Genomic DNA, 24,743 nt, shown 5'->3' with positions numbered 1-24,743 from the left:
GGGGACAGCAGGAGTTGAGGAACAACTATATAGTAAAAGTTTTGAGATGATTTTTTAAAAAGCAGGAGAAACAAAGAAGCTGAGGGCAAGAAAGGAGGCAACCTGAGGCTGGTCAGAGGAAGCGGCCTGAAACTACCTGAAAGTGCAGGTATGCAGCAGCCCGTGTGGGAGATTAGCTGGCTGCCGTCTCTTGGTGGAGAGGGAACAGCTTGGCCTGGTCTTCAGCCTCATAGCCGCATGGCAGGTCACTCCTGGAAGAAGAGACCCAGCATAATCACAGCGTTGTCAGCTCCGTATAAATGACAGCATTCCTGTCACTTTGCTCTCTCAGCATCCCTGTGAGATAATGAAGGGAAGGAATACAGGGCAAATCAAGGCCAGAGAGATAGAGCTGACTTGCCCAAGGTCACAAAGTTCCCCAAAGTAGGAGGAAAACCCAGGTCATCAGATATCCGTGGCATTTTCTCTCAGCCCCCATAGCTGGCATGGGGAGGAACCACAGGGAGAATTGGAGGAGGGGACAGTGTTCTACACCAAGGCAGGGGATGACTGGACCTCCTGGACAACACAGTGATGGCGAGAATGGTTCTCATTTCCCCCCACTTTCCCCAAAGTCTCCAGCGAACCTCTAAGTAAGGCATGAGGGAAATGTAACCATTTCTTCTGGTCCCACCCAGAGAGCCCAAGAGCAGTGGCAACCCGCATACCTATTGTCATTGATATCTGTGGCATTTCCTGAAGAGAACATCATGGAGAACACAAGATTGAAAGAAGGAAAAAAGAGATTGGGTGTTACTAACGGTCTCCTCAAACCCTCTCTCATCCTAATCCCTTGGAGAAAAAGGTAAGTGTCTTGGGAACATAGCTGCCATCTGGGTCTGTGGCACTCGTCTTCAACTACCCCGAGCTGCATCATTATTTTGTTTGAGAAAAAGCCTCCCTGAGCCCTCACAGAGGAGAGAAGAAGGGGAAAGGAAGGTAAGGGTTGGGACAGGCACGTGACCGGAGGAATCCACTTCTAAGTGTCCAAGACCCTGAAGGGATGCAGTGTTTGAGCTGTAGGTGCAGGGTCACTTACTTTTCTGATACTTTTCAACTTGCCCTGGGGATCCCACAGGCTGGTTACCCATCTTTTTCACTCACCATTGTCCATGTTGGCCTTCTGGTAGGAAGCCAAGGGGCCTCCAGAAGATGTGGCCCCACTGCTGGTACAGGAGTTTGCAAAGCTGGATGGAGCAGAGGAGAGAGATGCAACCTCTGGCACCCACCTTCCACTATTCCGAGGACCAGTGATCCACACTCACCCTCAGGGATGAAGCCATCCACCCCTCCCATCCCCAGAGACCAGAGGACAACAAACATGGCCTCAGGCTGGGAGGGCAGATGCCCACCTTCTAATCAAAGGCATGAAGTTGAGAAAGGGTTAGAAATGAAGCTACTTAGGAAAAGAATTAAGTCTCACCCAATAATTAACCCAGTCTTAGGCCTTATAGGGTGCAGAGAGCCTTGGGTTGGGACTTCAGCCCGCCCACGGTCACTCACTACATATCTGAAGTGGAGCTAGGTGCAGCCTGCAGGTACAAATTCTGGTAGTTCTGGAAGAGGCTGTTAGTGTAACTGATGCACTCAGGGCTCCGGGTGCCATAGGGGTTGGTGGGTGAAGATGCTGGGTAGTGGCCAGGCCGGACGGGTTTGGCTGCGGCAAAGAAAGGAAAATGACCGTGAAGAGGCTATTTGTTACCTTGCAGTTGCCCTGCAAGGTCATTTAGCTAGAGCTGAACTGAGTTGCATGTAAGGTAATTCACTTTTCTACTTTTTTTTTTTGCGGTACGCGAGCCTCCCACTGTTGTGACCTCTCCCGTTGCGGAGCACAGGCTCCGGACGCGCAGGCTCAGCGGCCATGGCTCACGGGCCCAGCCGCTCCGTGGCATGTGGGATCTTCCCGGACCGGGGCACGAACCCGCGTCCCGTGCATCGGCAGGCGGACTCTCAACCACTGCGCCACCAGGGAAGCCCACTTTTCTACTTTTTTGTAGTGGTGGTGGGGTGAGGCTGGGGTGAGGTTACACTGAGGAATTTGCTGGGTTCCCCCAGGTGGTGATCCCCCCGTACACCCCCCCCCCGCCTACTGGCGCCCACTCCCCACTCACCAATCTGGGCAGAATGGCCCCGTTTGCCGGAGCTTTTGTACCGAACGGCCTCCTTGATGCGGTCCACCTCCTGCTGGTACCGGCGCTTGTCCTTCATGGCGCCCTCCTTGGCCTCCTTCAGTGCACCCTCCAGGGCCTTAACTCTCTCAGCCGTAGCCCTAAGTCGTTTTTCCAACTTAGGAAGCTCACAACGCAGATCTGCATTGTCACGTACCAGCTGTGGGACGAGCCCAGGTGAAGAGGCAGGGAAAGAGGCGAACAAGGCACCAGAGTCGGGGGTGCGAGTGGGAGACAGAATAAGGAAAAGTCATGTCAGGGAAGGTGGAGACCATGTGGTTTCCTCCAAAGGCCTCATTCCCTTTACCTAATTGCCGTTCTGGCCAGTCCTTTCCTTCTCCCTTTAGCAAACGGTGGTCAGGCATTAAAAAGTTACATCACTTTCCAGGCAGCAAAAACATGCCAACTCCTCTGTAGCCCAGAACTCTTGGGATAGCAAGAGTTCCAGTATCCTCCTGGCCTAAACACCACCAATCCCCCAATATTTCACAGCTGGTGCCAGACCAACAGCCCCAGGGCAACCATAGGGATGAGGCCCCTCCCCCTCCCCCAGAGATGGCTTTGTGGGCATGCACAAGGCGAGGCAGCAAGAGCACAGTAGCAGTTTGGAGGGTGGAGATGGTATTGAGTGCAGGTTAGGTGCAGTGTAGAGCAGGAGCAGAGCTGGAATACAGGAGCCCACGCACCACACATACACACACACACACACACACACACACACACACACACACACACACGGCCGCCCCATAGGAAGTAAAGAAAATGTTTTGAAGTCTCACAAACATTTGTGCTCATTACCTTCATGTTCAAGGATTTCCTGGGCTGTCCCTCTCCCCATTTAAATTAAGCTACAGCATGGTAGCAACCACCTTGCAGCCAGAAAAGACTTCCTGATCTTTTTTCAAGGTTTCACACAATGACTAGGGCCCTACAGATTGCAGAAGGAGTCGGCCTTGGAAGGTATCAGGTAAATCAGTGCAGCAGGGAACACTGGGAGAATTGTCCCTTTAATTTTGGACAACTTACAGATTATAAACAATGTTTTGCTGTGCCAATAACTTAGCTTAATTTGTAATAGGGTTATGGCCCTGGCTATTTAAGATTCTGTTGACTGAGAGGTTTCTACATCGCTCATGTTTTCCTTTCCAGTCTTGTGTCCCCTGAGGTAGGATATTAGGAGTCTTCTCTCCTATAGGTGAGAAGCTATAGCTACTCCTATAGGTGAGTAGCTTTTGGTCTTTGAGACTTAGAACAGAGGCAGAGCCTTCATGGGGGAAAAGGAAACAGCCTGTGATTTCCTGAAATGTGCCACAATGTGGATGAACCTGGCGGACATTATGCTAAGTGAAATGAACAAGTCACAAAAGGACAAATCCCAGATGATTCCACTTAGGTGAGATTCTTAGATTAGTCAAAATTATAGAGACAAAGTAGAATGGGGGTTGCCAGGGGGTGGGGGAGCAGGGACTGAGGAGTTATTATTTAATGGGGATGGAGTTTCAGTTCTACAGGATGAAAAGACTTATGGAGAGGGATGGTGGTGACGGTTGTACAACATTACAAATGGATTTAAGGCCACCGAATGGTGCACTTAAAATGATTAAAGGTCATACATTTTGTTATGTGTACTTTACTACAATGAAAAATTGGGGAAAAACGCAATGTAATATACATTTGGATTAAGAAGGAAAATGAACACAGAAATTAAAAAGAATGGCAAAACGGATGACAAATGTTTCTTCCCTTTCAACTTTTCCATAATGTTGTTCACACTGTTTTATAATAAGTAAAGCGGGAAAGATGGTACTAAAGCCCTCTGCAGGTCCAAATAAAATAAATAAACCCTGTGGACTATCATTGGGCCACAGTTCTAGGATTTTCTTCATTATTTAAAAAAATAAGGTGTACTGGGTGTTTACTATATATGCTGGCTGGGTATGGCACTGGGAAGAAAAGTAGTTTAAGCTGTAGTTTAATGAGAATATGAGTTCAAGACGAATTTTAAGGTGGATTCGAAAAGAAGGGAATGAAATATAGGTTAGGGTTTATTTTACGAATCAGTTAAAAGAGCCAGTTGACAGTCTGCTGCATCTGTCTTCAAGGCTCAGCTATTTGGCACTAGCCAGGGTGCTCCTGCTCTGTATGCACCAAACATTTCCTGTCCTGACTCCTTTGGACCTGCCCCTTCCACCTCCCCACCCCATACCTTTGAAACCCAGTCTTCCACCTAAGGAACCACAGCAGCAAGGAGGGGGATAGAGAGGCAGCAACTTAATACACAGGAGTTTTCACTGGCCCTGACCAGCGGCCGTCTGGGCCGTCTGAGGACATCATGGAATTGCCCTGTGTGCCTGCCCCAGGCCTAGGCAAAGGGAGTCCTCTCCATGAGAGAAAGCCCAGCTTCCTGGCTTCTTGTCTCTCTGCTCTCCGTCTCTGGCTAACGTCTGACCAGTATCGCTTGTGTACACGGTCACGGCCCCATGCCTCTGAAACCTCTATCAGTTTCAACCTTTCCCTCCAACAGCGTAGGCCTGGGGAATTCCACTCTGAGCAGAGGCAGGCTGGGAGCTCTGGGAAAGGGAAAACAGGCATAGAACCAAGAACAAGGTAAAAGTGGAACCAAATACGGGATAAAGAAGGGATTAGTAGGAAAGGGAAAAGGGGAAAGTAAGGAAAACATGCAAGTAGATTTTCCTAAATCCAAGGGGCTCCAAAGATGTAGGTATCGTAGGCTCCTGGCCTTAAGAGTTCTCTTCACCCCTTACCCTCACTCTTACCTGTTTGTGAACCTTTGTAAGCTGTTCCAGGTTGTTCTCAAGAAAGGAAATCTTCTGCTTTTGGGAGTGAATCCCCCCACTGTCCTCGGGCTCCATTTCTGCACTCTGATGAGAGACAGAGGCAGGGGAAAGGTGTGGCTGCCCTGAGGCCAATTAGGTCCCACCCAGACCAGGCCAAGCCAGCCCCACTGAAGGCCACAGGGTCTGGAGAAGCCTGAGGACAGGGGGAGGATACGGGGCCTGGGAAGACCCCGAGACGGCACTCACTTTCTTGACTCGAGTCGTGACGTCTTGAACGAACAGCTTGCGAAGGTTGTGGAGGGTCTGGAGTTCCCGGGCCTGGAAACAATGATGAAAAATTGGGGGCCTCCAAATACCCAGTCACCTTTCCCCCTCCAAAATTACCGGACCCTTCAGTCTCTCTAGACAAGTGAGTCACTCATCCTTTAGGAAAAGCTGCGTCCTGATAATGCCACAGACTGACTTTGCAGAAAGGCAAGGAGGAACGGGGTGAGGAAGAAATCAGGAGGAAGAACTGAAGCCCACCACCCACACCCTGTTAACCTGGCAGAGAAGGAAACCACTCACAACTGTCTCCTCCAGACCCTTGAGGTCCTGCTTGGACTGCTCGTGTCGCTCATACAGAAATCTGGAGGAAGAGGGAAGCAGAAGAATCCCTCAGGGCCTCCCTCTCTCCCCACTCCCCCATTCCTTGGATCTATATTTTATTATTCTTTATTACACAAGTTACCCATGTTCACAGTGCAGAAATTAGAAAAGAAAAAACAAAGATAAGTAACGAGTTCCATAAAAAGCCCATGATTCTACTACTTACAGATCAAACCACCGTGAACATTCTGGTGTCCATCTTTCCAGACACTTCCATGCATGCATATCCCACATAACTGTTATGGGATCATACCATTCCTACTGTTTTGTAACCTGCTTTTTACACGTCTCAAAACATCACCCACATCCTTCCATGTCTGCTAATATTGAACAGAAGCCTCCCTTTTCCCCCCTTTCCCACCCCATCAAATTGTTCTACCGAGGCACTTGCTTCCTGTGGTCACCATATTCACATCTAGATTGTGTCTTGCCTCTGCAGTATGTCTGAGTAGGGTCTGCAGGCAGACCCATCACTCACGTCAGCTCCTGGAGTTTGGTGCTTTTCTCATGTTCTTCATTCTTCAGCTTCTCATAGTCAGCCTGAAGCTTCTCCAGCTCTAACTGGAGCTTCTGATTCAGGCTGTGGAGGGCAAGGAGGTATTGGGGAGAACAAAAAGATGTCAGTGAGAGGCAAAGAGAAGCCCAGCTCCTCAAACACTTTCCTTCTTCTACACGGGAGTCCTGGTAGTGTTGATGCATCTACCTTGGGGTATCAGAGGCAGACTCAGGCCACTGCTTCCATGACAGAGTGAGGGGCCCTGAGCTATCTAATCAGAATAGCCTTGCAGATAGGGACTAGTCCTCACTCCTTGTACCTCCTGGAGTTGGGCTGCAAAGTCATGTCATTGTCAGGGGAATGACACATGGAAGTTAAAGAACCGGATCCTGGTGCAAGAAGGAGCATCTGAGTAGGCACAGCAAGGGAAGGGGACTGGGTGGAGACGAGCCGCCCTCGGGAACTCTTACTCTTTGAGCTCATCAATGGTCTTCTGCTTCTCATTGATCTCGTCCCGGAGCCGGGCCAGCTGCCGGTGATGGGCCTCCCGGTGGCTGTCCATCTGCAACTCCAGGGCCTTCTGCAAACAACCCCACCCCAAGCTCAAAGCTAGACTCCCAGACACCCGCTCAGTGAGGACCAGCACAGCCCTGCCGGGCCCCAGTCCTCCCCATGCCTTCCCCACTCACCTTCACATCTTCTGAGTCCTGTGTGTCTGGCTCCTTATCCTTCAGGGCCACTTCATGCACAGTTTCTGAGAGAGAGAGGGGAAGACAGCTTACATCAGACCTACCTCCTCCGGACAGAACTTCACATTGTGACCAGAGCTCCAGGCAGAGCAAGGCATGTGTACCCAGAATGGGCCCACAGGGATGTTCTTCTGGGTGAGGATGGTCCAATTTCATACAGCAGGGACAAAGAACAATGGAGGGTTTATGGTTCATGGAAAACGAGCTACGTGCAAAAGTGTGCTAGGCAGCATGTGAGTTGGACTCCACGATTTCAGTCTAATGCTTTGGTGAGTGTGCTGTTGGGTGGTTTCCTGTGATGTGTGTCACTTTCCCTCCCTGTCCCCTCTGCGATCTTAGATCCCAGGATGGGTGGATCGGACGTTTTAAGAGGGCCTCACCCTGGGCTTGGAGCTTGGCCAGCTCATCACTCAGGGAGTCATAGGACTCTTCCAGGTGCCGCTTCTTGAGCTCCACGCTCTGCATGTATTCCGTCAGGGAGCGGATCTTGGCCTCATGCTGGTGGGGTGAGGGTTCATGAGAGGAAGAAGATGGATGCAGCAAAGGACCCAACTCCAGACAGTGCAGACCTCCATAAGCTCCAGCTCTCCTCCCTTCCTGCTACATCTCCCATGGGGATGCAGGGTCGAGGGACATTCCTCTGGAGACCCTTCCTTTAGACCCTCTTGGATCAGAGGGCAGTATCCCCCGATCCTTCACTTCTCTAGCCTGGACCCTCTCATGCTTCCCCCCAGCTCTTCTGTCCTTGACTTCAGTTGACCCTAGGCTCTTGACATAAACGTGGGTGCTAGGAGTTATCCCATAAGCACAGAGTCGCCCATCCTCTCCCACGGCACCCAAAGGCTCTGGACCTCCGCACTCACCTGGGAGATGAGAAGCTGGCAGGATGAGAGCTCCCGCCCGGTCACTTCCATCTTGCGATGACATTCGACCTGGAGGTTCTCCAGCTGCCGGCACCGTTTAACCACAGACTTGACTTCGGATTTGATTTTGCTGATGTAGAGTCGGGCCACAGTGAACTCCTCCTCAATGGCTCCGCTGATCTCCACCGGCTGTGAGAGAGCAAGGGAGGGAGGAGGTGCCTCTCTGCTGCCGGGAAGCCCTTTATCCATTTCCTTCTACTCAGCCTAGCCCCCAGGCACACACACCCAGAGACACAGGGACTCGGGTGGGACGGGTATGTTCCAGGTGACTTCCAGCAGCTCTGTATCACCTGTCATTTCATACTAAATCCCTCTCTCTGTGCTTAAAGATCCAATTCTGACAGTCACCTTCTTTCATCCTGTAGAGCAATAGGATATTCTGTAGTCAAACTGACCTGCTTGATCACCCAGATGGGTCACTGTCACTGCCACAGATCTGCATATATCATTCCTAATTTTGTGCTCCCATCTCCAAATCCTGCTATAAGCACATCTCCACTGCTTCCTTATTCAACAATGTGAATTTCAGTTGGGGTGTGGATTTAGAATGTGTATTTTTCAGTTGAGTCTATGCAAACCTCTAGCTGCTTTCCTGTGTCTAGTTTGCAGGCGTGTTTCCTCGATCTTTGGCAACCCCCCATCCCAGTATCCCTGAGGGCCTGGATCGTCTCACCGGCACTTCCCACCAGTGCCCAGAACAAGAATGACCTGAACAAGGCTGCCGCCTCTTTCTCCACTCACCAGCTTAATCTCCCCGTTGCCCACGATGACACTGAACTCACTCAGGTCCTTCATCAGCCCGTTCAGCACCTCAGCAATTCGTTTTCGCTGGTGTCCACTGACCTCCTGTAGCCGCTGCAACTCAGACTCCAGGGACAGCATGGTGGCCTGGGGACAGCCCTTCAGGTCATCCCATCGCCATCTTCCTGCTCCCCTCCCCAGCCCAGGCGGAGGCCTCTCGCTTCATGCATGACCCTGATGGCTGCTATGAAGAGAACACAAGCCCTGCAGAAGGGTCTAGAAGAGAGAGGGGTCAGAAGAGCAAAGTGCAAGTGGCGGGGTGGGGGTGTGTCCCACGACACACTGAACGGCAGTGAGAAGGTGCAAACGTGATCCTGCCCTATCAGGAAGCAGAGGTCCCCCTTTGGATGTGGAGGATGTTCTGAGGCCAGGGAGCTCCTAGCCAGCTACTCACCACCTTCTGAGACAGCTCGTCTACTAGAAGCTGGTTCTGCTGGCTCTTCTCCTCCACCTCCTGGGACTTCTGGTCGTAGTTCATGGCCAGCTCCTCCAGTGCCTGCAGCACTTCCTTCACCTCATCCTTCGCGGCGTCGTTCTCCGACTGCAGGTGGCTCAGCTCCTGCTGGACCTTCTCATTGTCTCCTCGAGTGGACACCAGCAGCTGCAAGGGAGGGGCGAGCCACATGAGGGAGTCCTCTGCCGGCGACCACTTCGAAGGCCCCTTGGTCTGGGGAAGCTGAGCCCCCCACCCAGATATAGGTCTAGGAGAGAAGCAAGGGCCAAAGCAAAAGTCAGGAGGAAGTAGGCTTTCCGCTTCACAGAAGTAGGGCAACAGAATGAAGAAGCACCCAGACTCCGGCATCCGTGCTTTAAGCAAAACCCCAATTAAGTTTCCAGATTTCTATAGTCCTGGAGGGTGACTAACCCCTAGGCAGAATGCCCCTTCTTCTATCTTATCAGGAAAAGGTCTTTTTGATGCCTTTCAGGGATGAACACACAACCCTCTCCTCTCGTGTCTTGCCCTCCTTCCCATTACCTCTTCCTGGTCCAGCATCTGCTGCTTGAGCTTCTCTATGAGTTGGCTCTGTTGGTTGATCTCATCATCCTGTTGGAGGTAAAAGGGGTAAAGGCAGGGTGAAGGGAGCTACTCTTTCCAGTGTAGATTCACAGGGTTGGGGTACACGTGGATCCTGATAAAAATCCAGCTACTTTAGGCTTTGATTTAGAAACTCCACATCCTAAAAAAAGAAAGAGTCCTTCCCTCGGCTTCTTTCCTTGACCCCTGCCCTCATTTTTTAATCCCTTTCTTCCTAGAAGTTGGTATAACCTCGACAATGCACAGCAAAAGCCTTTAAATGTTCATATCCTTTAAGTGAGAAATCCCACTCCAGCGCTCCATTCTAATCAAATCATTCCAAAGCAAAGTCTTATGCACAAGAGACAAAGATAGTCATTTCAGGGCTATTTATAATAGCAAAAACAACCAACCAACCAACAAACAAACAAACAAAAGACCCTGGAAGGCCTGTAAATGATTAAATACATTCTGATAAATGGACTGTTAGGCAGCTATTTTAAAATACTTTTATGAAGAATTGTTAACAAAGTAGGAAATTGCTCATTATATAACAAGGAATGAAAAGATTGGATGCAAAGTTACACATACAGTATAATCTCAGTTGTGTGGCTTTATTTCTGAATGGTGGGAGGAGATTATTTAAATTCTCTTCTATATATTTTTATTTATCTTCCACATTTTCAATAATGAACATTCATCTCTTTTAAAATCAGAAAAACGGCAGGATAAGCTACTTCTTTAACCCCTCACTTACCATCATAAGCTACTTCTTTAACCCCTCACTTACCATCATAAGCTACCTCTTTAACCTGTCACTTACCATCATAAGCTATTTCTTTAACCCCTCACTTACCATCCCACTGGGCTCTCACCTCTGTGCTCTGCCTGACTGTCCTTACCTTGTCATCCAGCTGCTTGTAGAGGCGGCGGATCTCCTCCTCGTATTTCTGGCGTTCCTCAGGCGCGATGCGCACCACGATGGATGAGTTGTCGTTCATGGGCGTCTCCTCGCAGAGCTCAGCCCCCAGGGTGGCATCCTCCCCAGCCAGGCGCTCCGTCTCTGGCACGTCCTCTCCTGGCAAAGGGGTGGAACAAGGTGAGGGATGGGAGAAGGGACAGCTGCATCCGAGGGTCCTTCCTCCCTCACTGTACAATGCAGAGACCTCCAGGCCTCCATCTTTCTTGCCAAGTGGACCGTCAACCTTTTCAGGGGTGGGGGTAAAGGCAGTCAAGCCTCTCTCGCTTTCTCTCATGACTGCTCTACTGCACCCTCCAGAAACGCAGCCCCCCTTGGAGATTGTAGGAGCCCTCTCTGGCTCCCTGCACCCACAGGACCCGTTGCTAACCACTGCGCCACCGGCTCAGCTCTGTCTCCAGCTTTGCAATCGTCTCCTTCTGAGCCTTTGTCTTCTCCTTCTCCTTCTCATATTTCTTCTTCCACTGCTCAGCAGTCAACTCCAGATTCACGGAGGCAGTGTTCTTAATGGTCTTTGCCCTGGAGAGGAGAACGAAGAGATGAGACCTCCATTAAGGCGCACAAGACCGAGGGGTGAGCGCAGCAGGGGCTGAGGCTGGGAGTAGGGGACCCTGCCACCGACCGCTGTCCAAACATCAGGGTGGACTTGGTCTCCGCATCGTTGTAGTTGGACGGTGAGCAGCAGATGAACATGGTTGTCCGGCAGTTTCCTCCCAAGGAGTCCTGGAGAATCCGTGTCATTTTGCTGTCACGATACGGAACGTAGCTTTTCTGGGGGAAGAGAGAGGCCACAAATCAGAAAAAAAAATTCAACGGGAGAATCAGAAGGGATGGTGGGGAAGTTCCCTGGTTGCCTACTGGTTAGGCTTCCGGGCTTTCACTGCTGTAGCCTGGGTTCAATCCCTGGCCAGGGAACTGAGATCCTGTAAGCTGCATGGCACAGCCAACAAAATAAAAAAAAATAAAAATAAAGACGGGACGGTGGTGCTGACTAGGGGCAGAGCAACCCATGAATTGGCATGATGAGGTGGGGCATTAGGAGAAGGCAGAAGACGGGGCAGGACTCGAGGGGTGCGGACACCTAAGGAGCACTCACTGTGCCCTCAGCCAGCGCAGAGATCACGTTCCCCAGGGCTGACAGGGACTTGTTGATATTCTTGGCCTCGTCCAGCACGGCTCCCTCTGCTCCAGTCTTGCTGACCTACCAGGGCGCGAAGGGGTGAGTATGTCGTGAGCGGCTGCAGAGGGAGGGGGCTCTCCCCACCTCTTCTCCATGTAAGGCTTAGTCCAAGGAGACGGGGAGAGGGAAAGAGGACAGAGAGGGCCCTTCCTCTGTTCCCCTAAATGCTCTTGCTACAGACCTCATCACACACACACACACACACACACACACACACACACACACACACACACACACACATTATATGATTCCATTTATGTGCAATGTCCAGAAAGTCAAATCCAGAGTCAGAAAGTAGATTAGTGGTTGCCAGGGGATGGGGGAGGGGAGAAGAGGGCATGACTGTCAACAGGTGATGAAAATGTTCTGGAATTAGTGGTGATGATACACAACCTTCCAAATATACTGAAAGTCACTGAATTGTATGCTTTAAAATGGTGAACTTTATGGTATGTGAATTCTAGCTCAATAAGAAAGCTATTTTGATTCACAAAAAGGCCACCCCCCGCCCCAAGGCTTCCTTCCTTGCCCACCCCACCCTGACAGGACCCCCAACCTTCTCGCTCCCTGCCAGGTCCACTAGATACAGCTTCCCACTGAGCTTCTGCTCGGTCTCCATATTCTCCTGCTTGATGTTGATGAGGAAGATGCTATGGCTTCGAGAGCTGTGTTCATTCATGTCTGTAGGAGGGAGGGTGAAACAGTTCCTGTACCAAGCCCTGCGGAACTGAAGCCCTCAGCCCCGGCTTCCATGGACCACTACCTCCACCCGCCAAGAGAGGGGGTGTCGGTCAGGACTAGCCTAGCCCCTACGTCTCCCCGGCAGCAGGTCTCAGGGTCACACAGACAAGTGTCCCTCCTCCTCCGGAGGACACAGCCTTCCCTTGCTCACTTTCGCGTCCCTCAGCCCCAGAGGGCACAGAGGAGAGGCAGACCCCACACTCAAGAGCCCCTTGTCTCCCCACTCACTGGTGACAGCCACATGACGATTTGATTTCCCTTCATCAATCACATCTAAAATTTCTTCTGGGCTAGACACAAAGCGCTCGGTACAACCCTGTAGGGGGCAAATGGACAGTGACCCGTCACGCACTTTGATCTGCAAATTAAATTACCTGCACAGTGACCAAATGACCTCTCAAGACGGTGCCTCTTCCCAGGCTCCAGACTCTCCCAGCCCCTTGGCATGTCTCACCCCACCAGGACGTCCGCCCTCCAACTTCTGGGTGGGCCTTTGGTCTACCCTCCTCCTACCCCTGCACTCTCAATACACTGGCCCCACCTGGGTGCCCCATCCCCACTCTCACCTTGACAAAGGGCACTCGGTTCTTGTCCTCATGCACAGACAGATTTGTCTTGGTCACTGAATCAAGACAATTCAGGGTGAGCAAGGCCAGCACTTCCAGCCCCCCACCTCCCCAACCCCTGCACGCTGCAGTCTACACGGATGGTGGATTCTTCTATGTGCAAGAGGGAGGAAGACTCCCCTGTGAAGCCTAAACTCCCTGCATGCGTTTTAGGCTGTTTTTCCTCCTGCAGGATTCCAGCCCCAGGGCTGCAGCTAGACTCAGGCTGTTTATATGTGGGCCTGGGCATCTAAGCTCATCTTCTGACTGTTTCGGTTTGGGGAAATTCTTGGTGAGTGGAAGCAAGGGACATGAGTACAAGTGTGTGTGTCCTTGTGTGCCTGCTGCATCACTCACCAAACAGTACCAAAACCCAAGAGCCCAAAAGCAATGTCATCTTTCTCTTCCTTGCCCTCCTCACCCCTACCCACCCACTGGGGTTCAACACCACTCACCATCCAGAAGGTCACGGATTTTGTCCAGGTAAATCTCAAAGTAGGAAACCTGGTTGGGGAAAAAGGAGAAGTATGAAGTGAAGAGGGCCTATCTTAAATCTGATACAGGGATCTCAGGCTAATGCAACCCCCTCAAATGGTGGTGGTGGGAGGGAAAGGGCATAGGAGACTATGTTGGCAGAGAAGAATTTAGGTAACTACGGTGGAGAATAAGTCGGGGCGCCAGGATCTCAGTGGGTTCATACTAGATCTTCCCCTCCCACTCCCATAAGAGGATGCCCAGCAGTCATGCCCTGATCACCTTGATGTGGAACTCAAGGTTCTCATCCATGGAGTAGATGTGGTTGAAGATGTCTTGGGCAATTCGAGGAATGATTCCCATCAGCTGGGGGTCATGCAGCTTTCCCTGGGGAGTAAGGGTATTCTGGAATGAGGCTGGGTTCAGGAGGAATCAGACAACTCAGAGGTATGCAGAGGAACACAGAGGAAACAGCTGCTAAGGAGCCTATCCTAACTTAGGGGATGGTCACTACCTTTTTAGTGGAAGGAGGAGGGAACTGAGCAGCCTTCTGGACTTTCATTGCTGCTGCTTTTCCAGGTGAAAAGAAGAAAACTGGAGTAGTGGAAAGGAGGGTGAACTGCAGCAGGCTGAAGGGATTCCATTAAACTTCCACTATAACGCTGCCCTCCGTTCATCCTCTGTATCAGGCAGCCCTCAATTCCTAGAGCTTTCCCCACTGAGATTCCCTGGCCTCCTGTTAACACTCCCAGCTCCTCATTCCCATAAAAGTCAGAACCCTCACCTCCATAGTATGTGTCTTCCCTGAGGATGTCTGTCCATAAGCAAAAATGGTGCCATTGTAGCCAGCAAGGACATCTGAAGAGATGGCAGAGAAAGAACACTGGTAGAGAGAAGTGGGGTAGGGAATGAGGAGCCTGAAAAAAATACATTCTAAAAATACATTCATTACCTTTGACAATCTGCATGGCACACGCATGATAAACTTGCTCCTGAGTCGTGTTTGGGGGGAATACACGGTCAAAGATATATGGCTTCCCCTGGAATGGAAATAAAAGATGGCAGACATCAGTAGGCAGGTGTGAGGGAGGAGAAACCTGAAAAGGCACCCATTCTTCAACCTTTTGTACGCATGGACAATTATGGGGTTGAGGGAAACTAAAGAGAGGCAAAATTTAGTACTGACATCAGGAGTTGTGTCTGTGGGGTAGAATGTCAGTGAGGAGTGTCACAGAGCGAGACTGCATGAGTGGATCTCAGTCTTGGTGTGAGGACTTAGCACTCACCATCCCAGACCCCCAGCCTGGGAAGCCAAATGGGAAAAGACAAGAGGGCCACAGGCTGTGGAGAGTGAAGAACAATATATTGACATTTAAAAATCTACCACTAAGTTAAAAAATATCTTCCTCAATAGATCCCTATGTCCTGATATGAAAAGATGTTGAAGATGTATTAAGTGAAAGATGCAAAGTTAGGGACAGATATATAGTATGTTGCCTATTGTGTAAATGAAATACACAAATACAGAACCACTGAGCTGTTGTGGAAACATTAACACAAGCTCTCTCTTTGTGAAAAGAATATATGAAATCAGAAATATAGGTCTCTGACTTCCCTGGTGGCACAGTGGTTAAGGATACACCTGCCAATGCAGGGTACACAGGTTCAATCCCTGGTCCAGGAAGATCCCATGTGCTACGGAGCAGCTAAGCCTGTGCGCCACAACTACTGAGCCTGCGCTCTAGAGCCCGTGAGACACAACTACTGAAGCCTGCGTGCCTAGAGCCCGTGCTCCGCAACAAGAGAAGCCACCACAATGAGAAGCCCACGCACTGCAACGAAGACCCAATGCAGCCAAAAATAAAATAATTAATTAATTAATTATTTTTAAAAAGAAATATAGATCTCCCTTTAGGGAAGCAGCTTTAAGTAAAGAGAAACTGTGTAGCAAGTCACTCAGACCTCCAAGTACTTTGTTTAATTCAGGTAATATGTTATAAATCACATGTGCTGATAAGAATGCTAAAGATACAAAATATTTACAACTCAGGGAGCCAAACAGAATATATTTGCTATCTAGTCATATTAAAGGGAAGAGCTCTGGTAAGATTAAATGAGACTATGCTTGTTCTCCATCGTAAGTGACAAACTACTCAGTCGTGTTTTCCCGTCATTCGGTATAAAGAGACTATGACTTAGCTGTCAAATTATTTTACTAGAGTCCATCTTTCTTCAACTGATACGTAAACCTTCAGATCTATGGACACCAGAGTTTGGGAGACACGTTTTAACTAACCAAGAAAAGTCATACTTTATTATAAGGTGTATTTTTGGATCCTGGGACATAATAGGTCCTTCAATTTATTCATTTTCTATCCAATCACATTATAAAATATCTTATTAATGTTATTAGCTTCTTTGTTCAGTCTTTTGAGTTACCAAGTATGAAATCATATGCATGTAATCATTTTGTCTCTTTCTTTCCACTGTTAATACCACTTATTTTATTATTTTATCTTAGAACCCCCCAAACAACATTAAATTGTGATCACTGGTTTCCTTTTTACTATGATGTATGCTACTGGTGTCAAACAAACAGTCTTTGCGGTTCAAAAAAAAAAAAAACAAGAAATCATAAAAGTTGGCTAAAGCTGAAGATGTGGGTCTAAGTATATCTACAATATTGCATCAACATATGCGGAATTTTTTTTCCAGAAGGAATTATATAAAAGTATTAACAGTGGTTATTTGGGGGAGAGAAACTGGGAGAGAGGAGGCTTTCACTTTTCAGTTTGTATCCCGGAAAGTTTACATTTTTAAATCATGTACAGTGTTTTGTCTTGTTTTATTAATGCCAAAGAGAGTGAGACAATAGTGTATTATTTTGTTTCCTTCTTTTTACTTCTCTGCAAAAAGGAAAATATTATTTATACTAATCAATATTTCTTAACATTAAAAATTTTTTTTAATCTGGCTTATGATAAATATCTACCTGGAATATTTATCTGGTCTCTGTGGTGAAAGATTCTGAAGCCCAAAAAACAGAATCCACAAAGAGAAAGAAGTTGTGAAGGTGCTCTCTACAACTAAGGGAGTACTGTAAACTGATAGAGGCTTTCTGGAGGACAATTCTATTAAATATTTATATGTCCATTCTGGTCATACTCTGTCCCAGCGATTTCAATGCTAGGAATTTATTTTATAACACTTGCTTAAGCACTTAAAGATGTGTGTAGAAGGATGTTCACTGCAGCCATTTGTATCCAAGAAAAACTAGAAACAATTCAAACATCCATCAAGAAGATATCAGTTATGATACCTCCATAATCTACCCCCATTAAAATGAGCAAGGTTGGTTGACATATATTGACATGTCCAAGGTCGATCATGTGAAAAAATAAAAACAATTTGTATAATGTGATTATATATTTTTTAAAAGCATATGGATAGAATAGTCTTAGAAAAAAGATATGGAAGTCTGTATATAGATCTGTTAATGGTGGTTATCACTGGAGGGCAGAATGACAGGAACTTATGCTTGCTATATTTTTTTGTGATATGTAAATATTTTACAATGACAACGTATTGCTTTGAAATTTAAAAAATAGGTGATGTTACAGAAAAATGTGTAATGACAAGGTAAGCACAAAATAATTTTAAGAAAAAGGTGGTTTTTAAAATAGTATGCAGTATAAAAAAACACACACAAAAGAGTATATGAAGGATTGTTCCATGTCTGTAAAAAAATTGTATATATGTATATATGTATAGCTTGCATAGAAAAATGTGTTAACAGTAGTTATCCTTGGACAGTGGGATTTTAGGAGTTTGTTGTTGTTCTTTTGATTTAGATTAAAACTATTCCAAAATGAAAATATATAATTTTTAAATAAGAAAAAATTTTAAACAAAGATATTAATATTCTTAATACATAAAGAACTATCATAAATTAGTAACAAAGGACAAAACTAACCAGAAAAATATGGACAAGTGTTAGGTACTAACAACAGAAGAAGAAATACAAATGTTCAATAAACATAAAGATGATCAACATTTTTGAAGAGAAAAACAGTAACATCATTTTTCACCTATCAAACTGGAAAACAAAAACTTAATTGTAATATGCAGTGTAGATGAGGGTTCAAGGGGGTATAATTTCTTCAAAAGGAGCATGCTCATTCTTTTCTGGTAGGACAGTACATCCATACTTTTAAGGGGCAATTCAATAAGGCATAATCAAAAGCCTTGGATTGTACATATCCATTGACCCAGATATTCTACTCCTAAGAATTTGTAGGAGGGAAATATTTGTAGCAAATATTTAGCTACAAGAATGTTTATTATCAACACTGTTTATAATAATGAGAAATTGAAAACAACTGAAAGGAGTTACATTTAGGGGACTGGTTAATACAAGGACACTATGTTATGTATATATATTTTATTCTTTGCTGCTATTTAAAATGATGTCATACATATATACACTACTATGTATAAAATAGATAACTAATGAGAACCTACTGTATGGCACAGGGAACTCTACTCGGTGCTCTGTGGTGACCTAAATGGAAAGGAAATCCAAAAAAGAGGGGATACATATGGCTGATTCACTTTGCTGTACAGCAGAAACTGACACAGCAGTGTAAAGCAACGATACTCCAAAAAAATTTTTTTAATTAAAAAATAAAATGATGTCATAATAGAACACCAATAAATCTCAAAAAGGAGTTGAGTGAAAGAACTGAAACTCAAAGAGCACATACTGTATTATTCCTTTTATATAAAGTTCAAGAATAAACAACACTTCTTTGTAGTTATAGAAGTCAAAGTAGCGGTTGCCTTGGGGTGATATTGACAGGAAGAGGGCAAAATGGAGCTTTCAGGAGCAATCAAAATGCTCTAGATCTCAATCTGGGTGGTGGTCACATCAGTGTCAAAATATGTTATAAAATTAATCCAGCTGTTTGCATAGGATTTGTGCACTCACTGTATGTAAATTATACCTCAGTAAGTGCTATCATAAAATATCACATCACAAAATGATGTGATAATGGCTCTTAAAATATGAATTATGCACAACCTCATTGTTTATAAGAGAAATGAATATTAAGACTATGAAGTAGCATTTTAACCTATCAAAGTGGCCAAAATAAAATAGTTTGACAATGGGACGTCCATGGTGGTCCAGTGGTTAAGGCTCCATGCTTCCACTTCAGGGAGCATGGGTTCAATCCCTGGTCAGGGACTTAAGATCCCACATGCATGCAGTGGCCAAAAATAGTTTGATGATGCATTGCACTGGCTGGGCCCTTAAATATACATATGGTCGTTCAATTGTTTGTAATAGCAAATGATTAGAACCACCCTAAATATCCATATCCATCAATAGAGACCTGGCTAAATAAATTATGGCATATCCCTTCAACAAATTATACAGTTGTTAAAAAGAATGAGATAGACATTTCTGTGCTGATGTAGAAGGATCTCCAAGACTCACTGTTAAGTAAAAAAAAGCAAGGTACAGAACAATATGTATAGTATGCTATCATTTGTGTAAAAAAAAAGTGCATGCCTGTATATATGTATTTGCTTGTAAATGTATGATATTCTTTTAGAAGGATCCATAAGAAACTGGCAATAAGGCTGCCTTCTGAAAGGGGAACTGGGTGGCTAGGAAAGAGGAGTAGAAAGGAGGCTTACTTTTCATTGTGTATCTTTTTACATCATTTGAATTTTGTCACATGTGCATGTAAGACATTAAAAAATTAACTTTTTTTTTTTTTTTTTTTTTTTTTTTTGCGGTACGCGGGCCTCTCACTGCTGTGGCCTCTCCCGCTGCGGAGCACAGGCTCCGGACCTGCAGGCTCAGCGGCCATGGCTCATGGGCCCAGCTGCTCCGCGGCATGTGGGATCTTCCCAGACCGGGGCACGAACCCGTGTCCCATGCATCGGCAGGCGGACTCTCAACCACTGCGCCACCAGGGAAGCCCAACTTAGTTTTTTTTAATAAATAAAATTATGTAAAATATTTAATGATGGTGAAATAGTCATGATATTTTGTTGGTGAAAAAATAGGTTACAAAACAATATAGTTTATCATAAACTTTTATTAAAATTATTATATGCATATATGCAGGGAAAAACTACTGGAAACAAATACATCAAATTGTTAACAGTATTTTTTTGGGGGGGGATTTTGAGTGAGTTTTAGTTTCTTCTATGTGCTTTTCTTTGTTTTTAACTTTGTCAACAATTAAAATATATTAGTATTGTAATCAGATTATCATTATGTTTAGAATTATTAAAGAAGAATCTACCTTGATTTTTTTTAAGGTTTGAGTGAGTTTATGAATTATTCATAGGACTTTTGTGAATTTTTCACCCTTTTTATCTATACCGTTCGTCATTACACTTCATTACAAAGAATAAAATTCTTATTACACAGAATAAAATCATACAGTGTTATAATAAACAGATTTTAAGTGGTCTTGACGCCTCTCCTTCTAAGTGGTAATATCTTTCTTTCATTTTGTTTTATTCTATAATTGAACCTTGATTCTTGAATTGTAATCTAACTCAATATTTCTCCCATCCAGTGGCCAAGAAATAGAAACAAACAAAACATGTCCATCTCAGGCCAGTGACTCTCACCTCTTCTCCACCAATGATGTCCATCCATGCTTCTTGAAGCCAGGCATGCAGCCAAAGGGGATTAAATATAACTCTCAAGCCAACCTCGCCCCTCCCTTCTTCCCTTCTGGGAACGTGGGGATTAACTCTCTCTCTCTCTAACACTCCCAGTTACAGGATTCCAGAGGGTGCTGTGGATGCAATGAAATGGAGGGCGCTCTCCAAGTGCTGAAGGCAATTATTGCCCGAGGAACTCCTTTTCCTCAGCCTAGGCTGGGAGGAAGGAAGAGACCAGAGAGGGAGGAAGGGTGGCATTCTCGGAACCATGAGGATAAAAAATATCCAAGAGCTAAAAATGGGTGCACTTAGTAATCTCGTGAGCAGAGAAAGCCATGGATACAATTCTACAGTTTCTGGGAAGGCCTTCTACCACTTCCTTACTCTCGGTTGAGCCCTTGAGTTCCAAATCTAGTTCATTTCTTAAGATTTTTATATCCGTTGAAGTACAAATGTCTTTTAATTTTCTATTGATTACAGCCGTGGTGAATTCGTTTTGTCAGATCTTTTTATGAGAATAACTAAACCAGTGGTTTTCCACTTTTTCCACTTCTAGACTACTCACATGGGAAGCATCACCATTATTTACATCTTTCATGACACATATTTATTCTAAGTCAGACTGTAGTACATTGTGGGGGATTTCTTATCAGAATCTTGGGAAGTGTACGTACAGTTAGCAAAAGCCATTTCTGATGCCCCCTCGCAGGACTTTGCCCAGGCCACTTTTCAGCCTGGATCACCATGTAGACCAAGTGTTTCCTGAAGGCAGGGATTCCCTCTAAATCCCCAACATCAAGCATAGTCGCTGGCCCACAGGATGCTCTTCATAAATATTTGTTGAAGAAACACAGATATTGATGGAAGAAGAGAGCAAGAAGATACTAGGGACCTGGATGTTTGGATGAGACAACCAGTAAGGGGAAAATGTTAACCACTGCCCAGTTGTGTCAAAGGCTAGCATATAAAATGATAATAACATCTAACTCTTATTGGGAGTTTATTATGTGTCTGTCACTGTGCTAAGCAGTTTATGTGCATTATCTCATTTAATGCTCACAGCAATTGTAGGAAGTAGGTACTATTATTCTTACATTTTATGGATGTGAAAACTGAGGTTCAGAGAGGTAAGGTAGCTTTCCCAAAGTCAAACAGCTGAGAAATGGTAGAGCAAGGTTTCAAACCTAGGCAATCTGATTCCAGACCCACACAACCAAAGTGATCCCAGAACTGACGTGTCAACACTGCGTCAGAGCCTTGTCGTGGCTTTTCCTTCCTCTCCCCCACCTGCCCCCCTCCATGTGGGCATTTCTCCAAATGTTTCTGGACAGAGCTAAAGCCCTTCATCACTCCCTTTTGGCAACCTCAACCCCTTTTTCAGAAGAATGCAGTTCTCCCACCCATCCTCTCCAAGGAGCCTCCCTCACCATCTCTACCTCCAGGTAATAATCCAAGACTCTGTGACTCAGTACAGCTCAGGGACTAGAAGACTGTTAGGATAGAAACACTCAGGGAGACCCTCCACCTTTGAGGAATGCCTCTGAGCTCCACTACGTCTCCACCCACAGCAGTCTAAGCGCTCCTCAGTGCTTATTCCAGAGGGCTTCTCTTCAGAGACCCCCAACCCAGGACTCTGTTCTGCTCTGACCCACTCCAAGCTTCCTTGTCTCCTGTCCAACTGTGTTTCCCAGCACTTTCTGGAGTTTTCCACTGTATGTGCTGACTAAAGCTAATGGGAGGGCCTAAGATCAGGGGTCCAAAGACGACCAACCTTTTCAGTCTTGGCTAAAGCACTTGGTAGAGGCTGAACTTCAGAGCACCAGGACTGATTTCCATAGTGACACCCCTGGGGATTGTTGCCATGGTAATGCTGGAGACATTGGCCACAGTGAACATTACCTCCCCTCTCCATTTTCCTTTACAGACTCACCCAAGGCTAAGGGGAGACTACTCCCTCTCTTCAGACATCAAAGGAATCTTGAGCCACCTCAAACAATACTGACCCTGTTCCAATAATCCTGCAAGTCCCAACCTGGCTTTTCCAAATGAGGTACTTGATGACCCTGCTTTTCTGCCTCCTTAAGAACCCACTTAACCATCAGGAGACCTAAGGGAGGTAGAATGTGGTAGATACTTGAATGAGGGAGGGAGGGAAGGGGAGAGACAGAGGAAGTTGGGGTGGGGGGTGCAGAGAGGCTATGTGTTTCTCTACTGTCATCCCTCCCATGTCTTGTATAGATGCAACAGCTCAGACAGCAGGCACTCTGCCCACCAAGACCAAGGCAGAGAGACACTTAAATGAGTCCACTTAAAAAGTCACAGTGGATTCTGAGTGACCCAAAGAGCAAAACAAGGTACATAGCACACACAGACAGTGACCCAGACACCCTTCTACTATGACTCAGGCCATTAACTTGAGCAAAGCTCCATCCCCCAGATTCCTGGGAGAAGTCATGGGGGGGCGGTGTGGATAAGGCTCACAGAGCTGTCTTCCCAGCTTATTCTCCTAAATTTTGCCAAGCAGAAAAAGCCCACAAACATTAGGGACTCTGTAGCCCAGAGCTAGCCGCAGTGCAGAGAGGAGAGCCGTCAGAGAAAGGAGCAGGGGTTGGGCTTGGAGAGATTAGCCTCTCCCACCTTCATCCTTCCCTCACCTTCCCAGACATCCTGAAGCAGCTTGCTCCATGAATTCCTCAGTTTCCCACACACTGGTCCCCAAAGGGAGCTAGAGGAAGACAGAAGAAAGGGAATGGGAGATTTCTTTCCCTTGTTGGGACCCTCAAGGCACTCCTCAAAATCACTTCTCCTATAGCCCTCATCCTCCGGAATGAGGAATGAATAGAAAAGGCTGGGAAGGCAAGCTCCAAGGATGCTGCCTGAGACAAAATGGTCCCCCCATAAGCACTTATCTTGGCAGGAGAGATTGACAGGAAGGGCTAGGGCAAGGGAAGATACACAGCGAGACAAAGGTACAGCCCTGCAAACATCAGGCAAAACAGATAAGGAAGGAACAGCTGTGGAGTAAGATAGAATCTGAATTGGCAGGGGGCCTTGGGCCTCTCTTCATCTCTCCTCCCTCCCAACCTCCACCATGTCTCTCCTATTTAGCTGGGCAAATTGGACAGATCAACACAACTCCTTCTCCCAACATCACCCCATGCCCTGCACCCACCATGCCAGGATGGATGGCCCAGAGAGCCTAAAGGAGTTGGTTCAGATTTACCTAAAAAACCTAGAGCAAGGAAGCTAGCCTTAAAAGTGGAAGCCTTTTGTGGATTTGTTCCTCCATAACTACCTTTCTCCTATTTCTCAGCCTTTATGTCTCAGGGGACCCTCAAGCTCTAACTCTCACAGCTAACGCCCACTGTCCAGACTATTCAGAGAAGAGGCCCCGAGGGTTGATCCAGGCATTATTTTAGCCTGCCCGGTCAGACTGACCAGACTGCAAGGTCTAATGTCCCTGAGACAAAGAGAAGCAGGGGCCCTCTCTATGTGGCAAACACACACACACACATAAGCACACACACAGGGCGAAAGCACCCACTTGAGTCCATAGTGTGGGTGAGACAGCCTGGTGATGGACTAGGGCCCTTAGGGACAGGACATGTAAGCAAGTCTCTTCCTAAGGCATGTTTACTCAAAGTCCCAATCTCACTGATTCAGAAGGCCCAGGCTCCCTCCCCTTTTTTTCCTTCATTCTTTTAAGAAGCATGCCCTGTGCCAAGCACTGTGGATCAAAAACACATAAGTAGTGCCCCTGACCTTGAGGATGGTCCTTATATGGGCCTCTCCCTTCTCAAACTGGCTACAGTTTCCTGGCCCAGCACCCCTTAAGCCCTACTCCCTATTGGACTCAACCCCAGATCTTTTCACCCCATAGCCTGACAGTCCCAACCAATCTAGGAAAGGAGGGGTAGGTGAGGAACTCCCTAGGAATTCCTTTGGAGCCATCACAGATAAAAGTCCAGAACAGAAAACCGTGGAGACAATGTGATACAGAAGGAAAGACGTGAGCTTTGGAGTCACAGATTTAGGTTCAGATCCGTGAATTAACAGTGTGACCTTGAGAAAGTCATTCAACTTGTTTGGGCCTCAATTTCCTCATCTGTAAAGTGGAAATATTAATACCTTCTTCAGAATGTTGTTTTGAAGATTAAATAACATATGTAGAGTAACAAGCACACAGTAAATACTAGTTCTCCTTCTTAACAAGGTCTCTTCCATGGGTAGGGGCTGTCATGATGAGGTAGAGGAGATGGCTTGCTACTTTTTATTGGATCATCAAGAGAAAGGATGAATATGCAACTACTTGTTAGGAACTCAGGGTTTGGTTATTTTTATTTGTTAGGGTGAGCTGGGGGGTCTGAAATCCCCTTCCTACTGTACCTGGGAGGGAAAGACAGACATTTCCTTAGGACCCAGAGGCTCCCCCACCAAACT

The 24,743-nt window shown here is 46.6% G+C and overlaps 1 protein-coding gene across 1 annotated transcript in view; it reads right to left on the bottom strand.

The window, feature by feature from the left end:
• The window catches only part of KIF5A (kinesin family member 5A), a 29,032-nt gene that overhangs the window by 3,157 nt on the left and 1,132 nt on the right, over window positions 1–24,743 (bottom strand). Inside the window, exons 2-28 of the mRNA XM_059080171.2 lie at window positions 14,569–14,656; window positions 14,401–14,474; window positions 13,899–14,003; window positions 13,598–13,646; window positions 13,104–13,159; window positions 12,766–12,853; window positions 12,353–12,477; window positions 11,713–11,817; window positions 11,239–11,387; window positions 10,987–11,135; window positions 10,540–10,715; window positions 9,599–9,667; window positions 9,017–9,223; window positions 8,563–8,709; window positions 7,762–7,950; window positions 7,279–7,396; window positions 6,839–6,903; window positions 6,620–6,729; window positions 6,132–6,233; window positions 5,573–5,633; window positions 5,252–5,323; window positions 4,985–5,089; window positions 2,151–2,367; window positions 1,543–1,696; window positions 1,144–1,226; window positions 708–735; window positions 137–251 (exon numbers count right to left, since the gene is read on the bottom strand). Of these exons, the coding sequence (XP_058936154.1) occupies window positions 173–251; window positions 708–735; window positions 1,144–1,226; window positions 1,543–1,696; window positions 2,151–2,367; window positions 4,985–5,089; window positions 5,252–5,323; window positions 5,573–5,633; window positions 6,132–6,233; window positions 6,620–6,729; window positions 6,839–6,903; window positions 7,279–7,396; window positions 7,762–7,950; window positions 8,563–8,709; window positions 9,017–9,223; window positions 9,599–9,667; window positions 10,540–10,715; window positions 10,987–11,135; window positions 11,239–11,387; window positions 11,713–11,817; window positions 12,353–12,477; window positions 12,766–12,853; window positions 13,104–13,159; window positions 13,598–13,646; window positions 13,899–14,003; window positions 14,401–14,474; window positions 14,569–14,656 (2,970 nt within the window). The 3' untranslated portion in view covers window positions 137–172. The remainder of the gene's footprint in view (window positions 1–136; window positions 252–707; window positions 736–1,143; window positions 1,227–1,542; window positions 1,697–2,150; window positions 2,368–4,984; window positions 5,090–5,251; window positions 5,324–5,572; window positions 5,634–6,131; window positions 6,234–6,619; window positions 6,730–6,838; window positions 6,904–7,278; window positions 7,397–7,761; window positions 7,951–8,562; window positions 8,710–9,016; window positions 9,224–9,598; window positions 9,668–10,539; window positions 10,716–10,986; window positions 11,136–11,238; window positions 11,388–11,712; window positions 11,818–12,352; window positions 12,478–12,765; window positions 12,854–13,103; window positions 13,160–13,597; window positions 13,647–13,898; window positions 14,004–14,400; window positions 14,475–14,568; window positions 14,657–24,743) is intronic.

The sequence above is a fragment of the Kogia breviceps genome, chromosome 12 (assembly GCF_026419965.1).
Source record: "Kogia breviceps isolate mKogBre1 chromosome 12, mKogBre1 haplotype 1, whole genome shotgun sequence".
Classification (NCBI taxonomy): domain Eukaryota; kingdom Metazoa; phylum Chordata; class Mammalia; order Artiodactyla; family Physeteridae; genus Kogia; species Kogia breviceps.
Note: the sequence above shows the minus strand (reverse complement) of the source record. Positions and strands in the feature narration are given on the sequence as shown.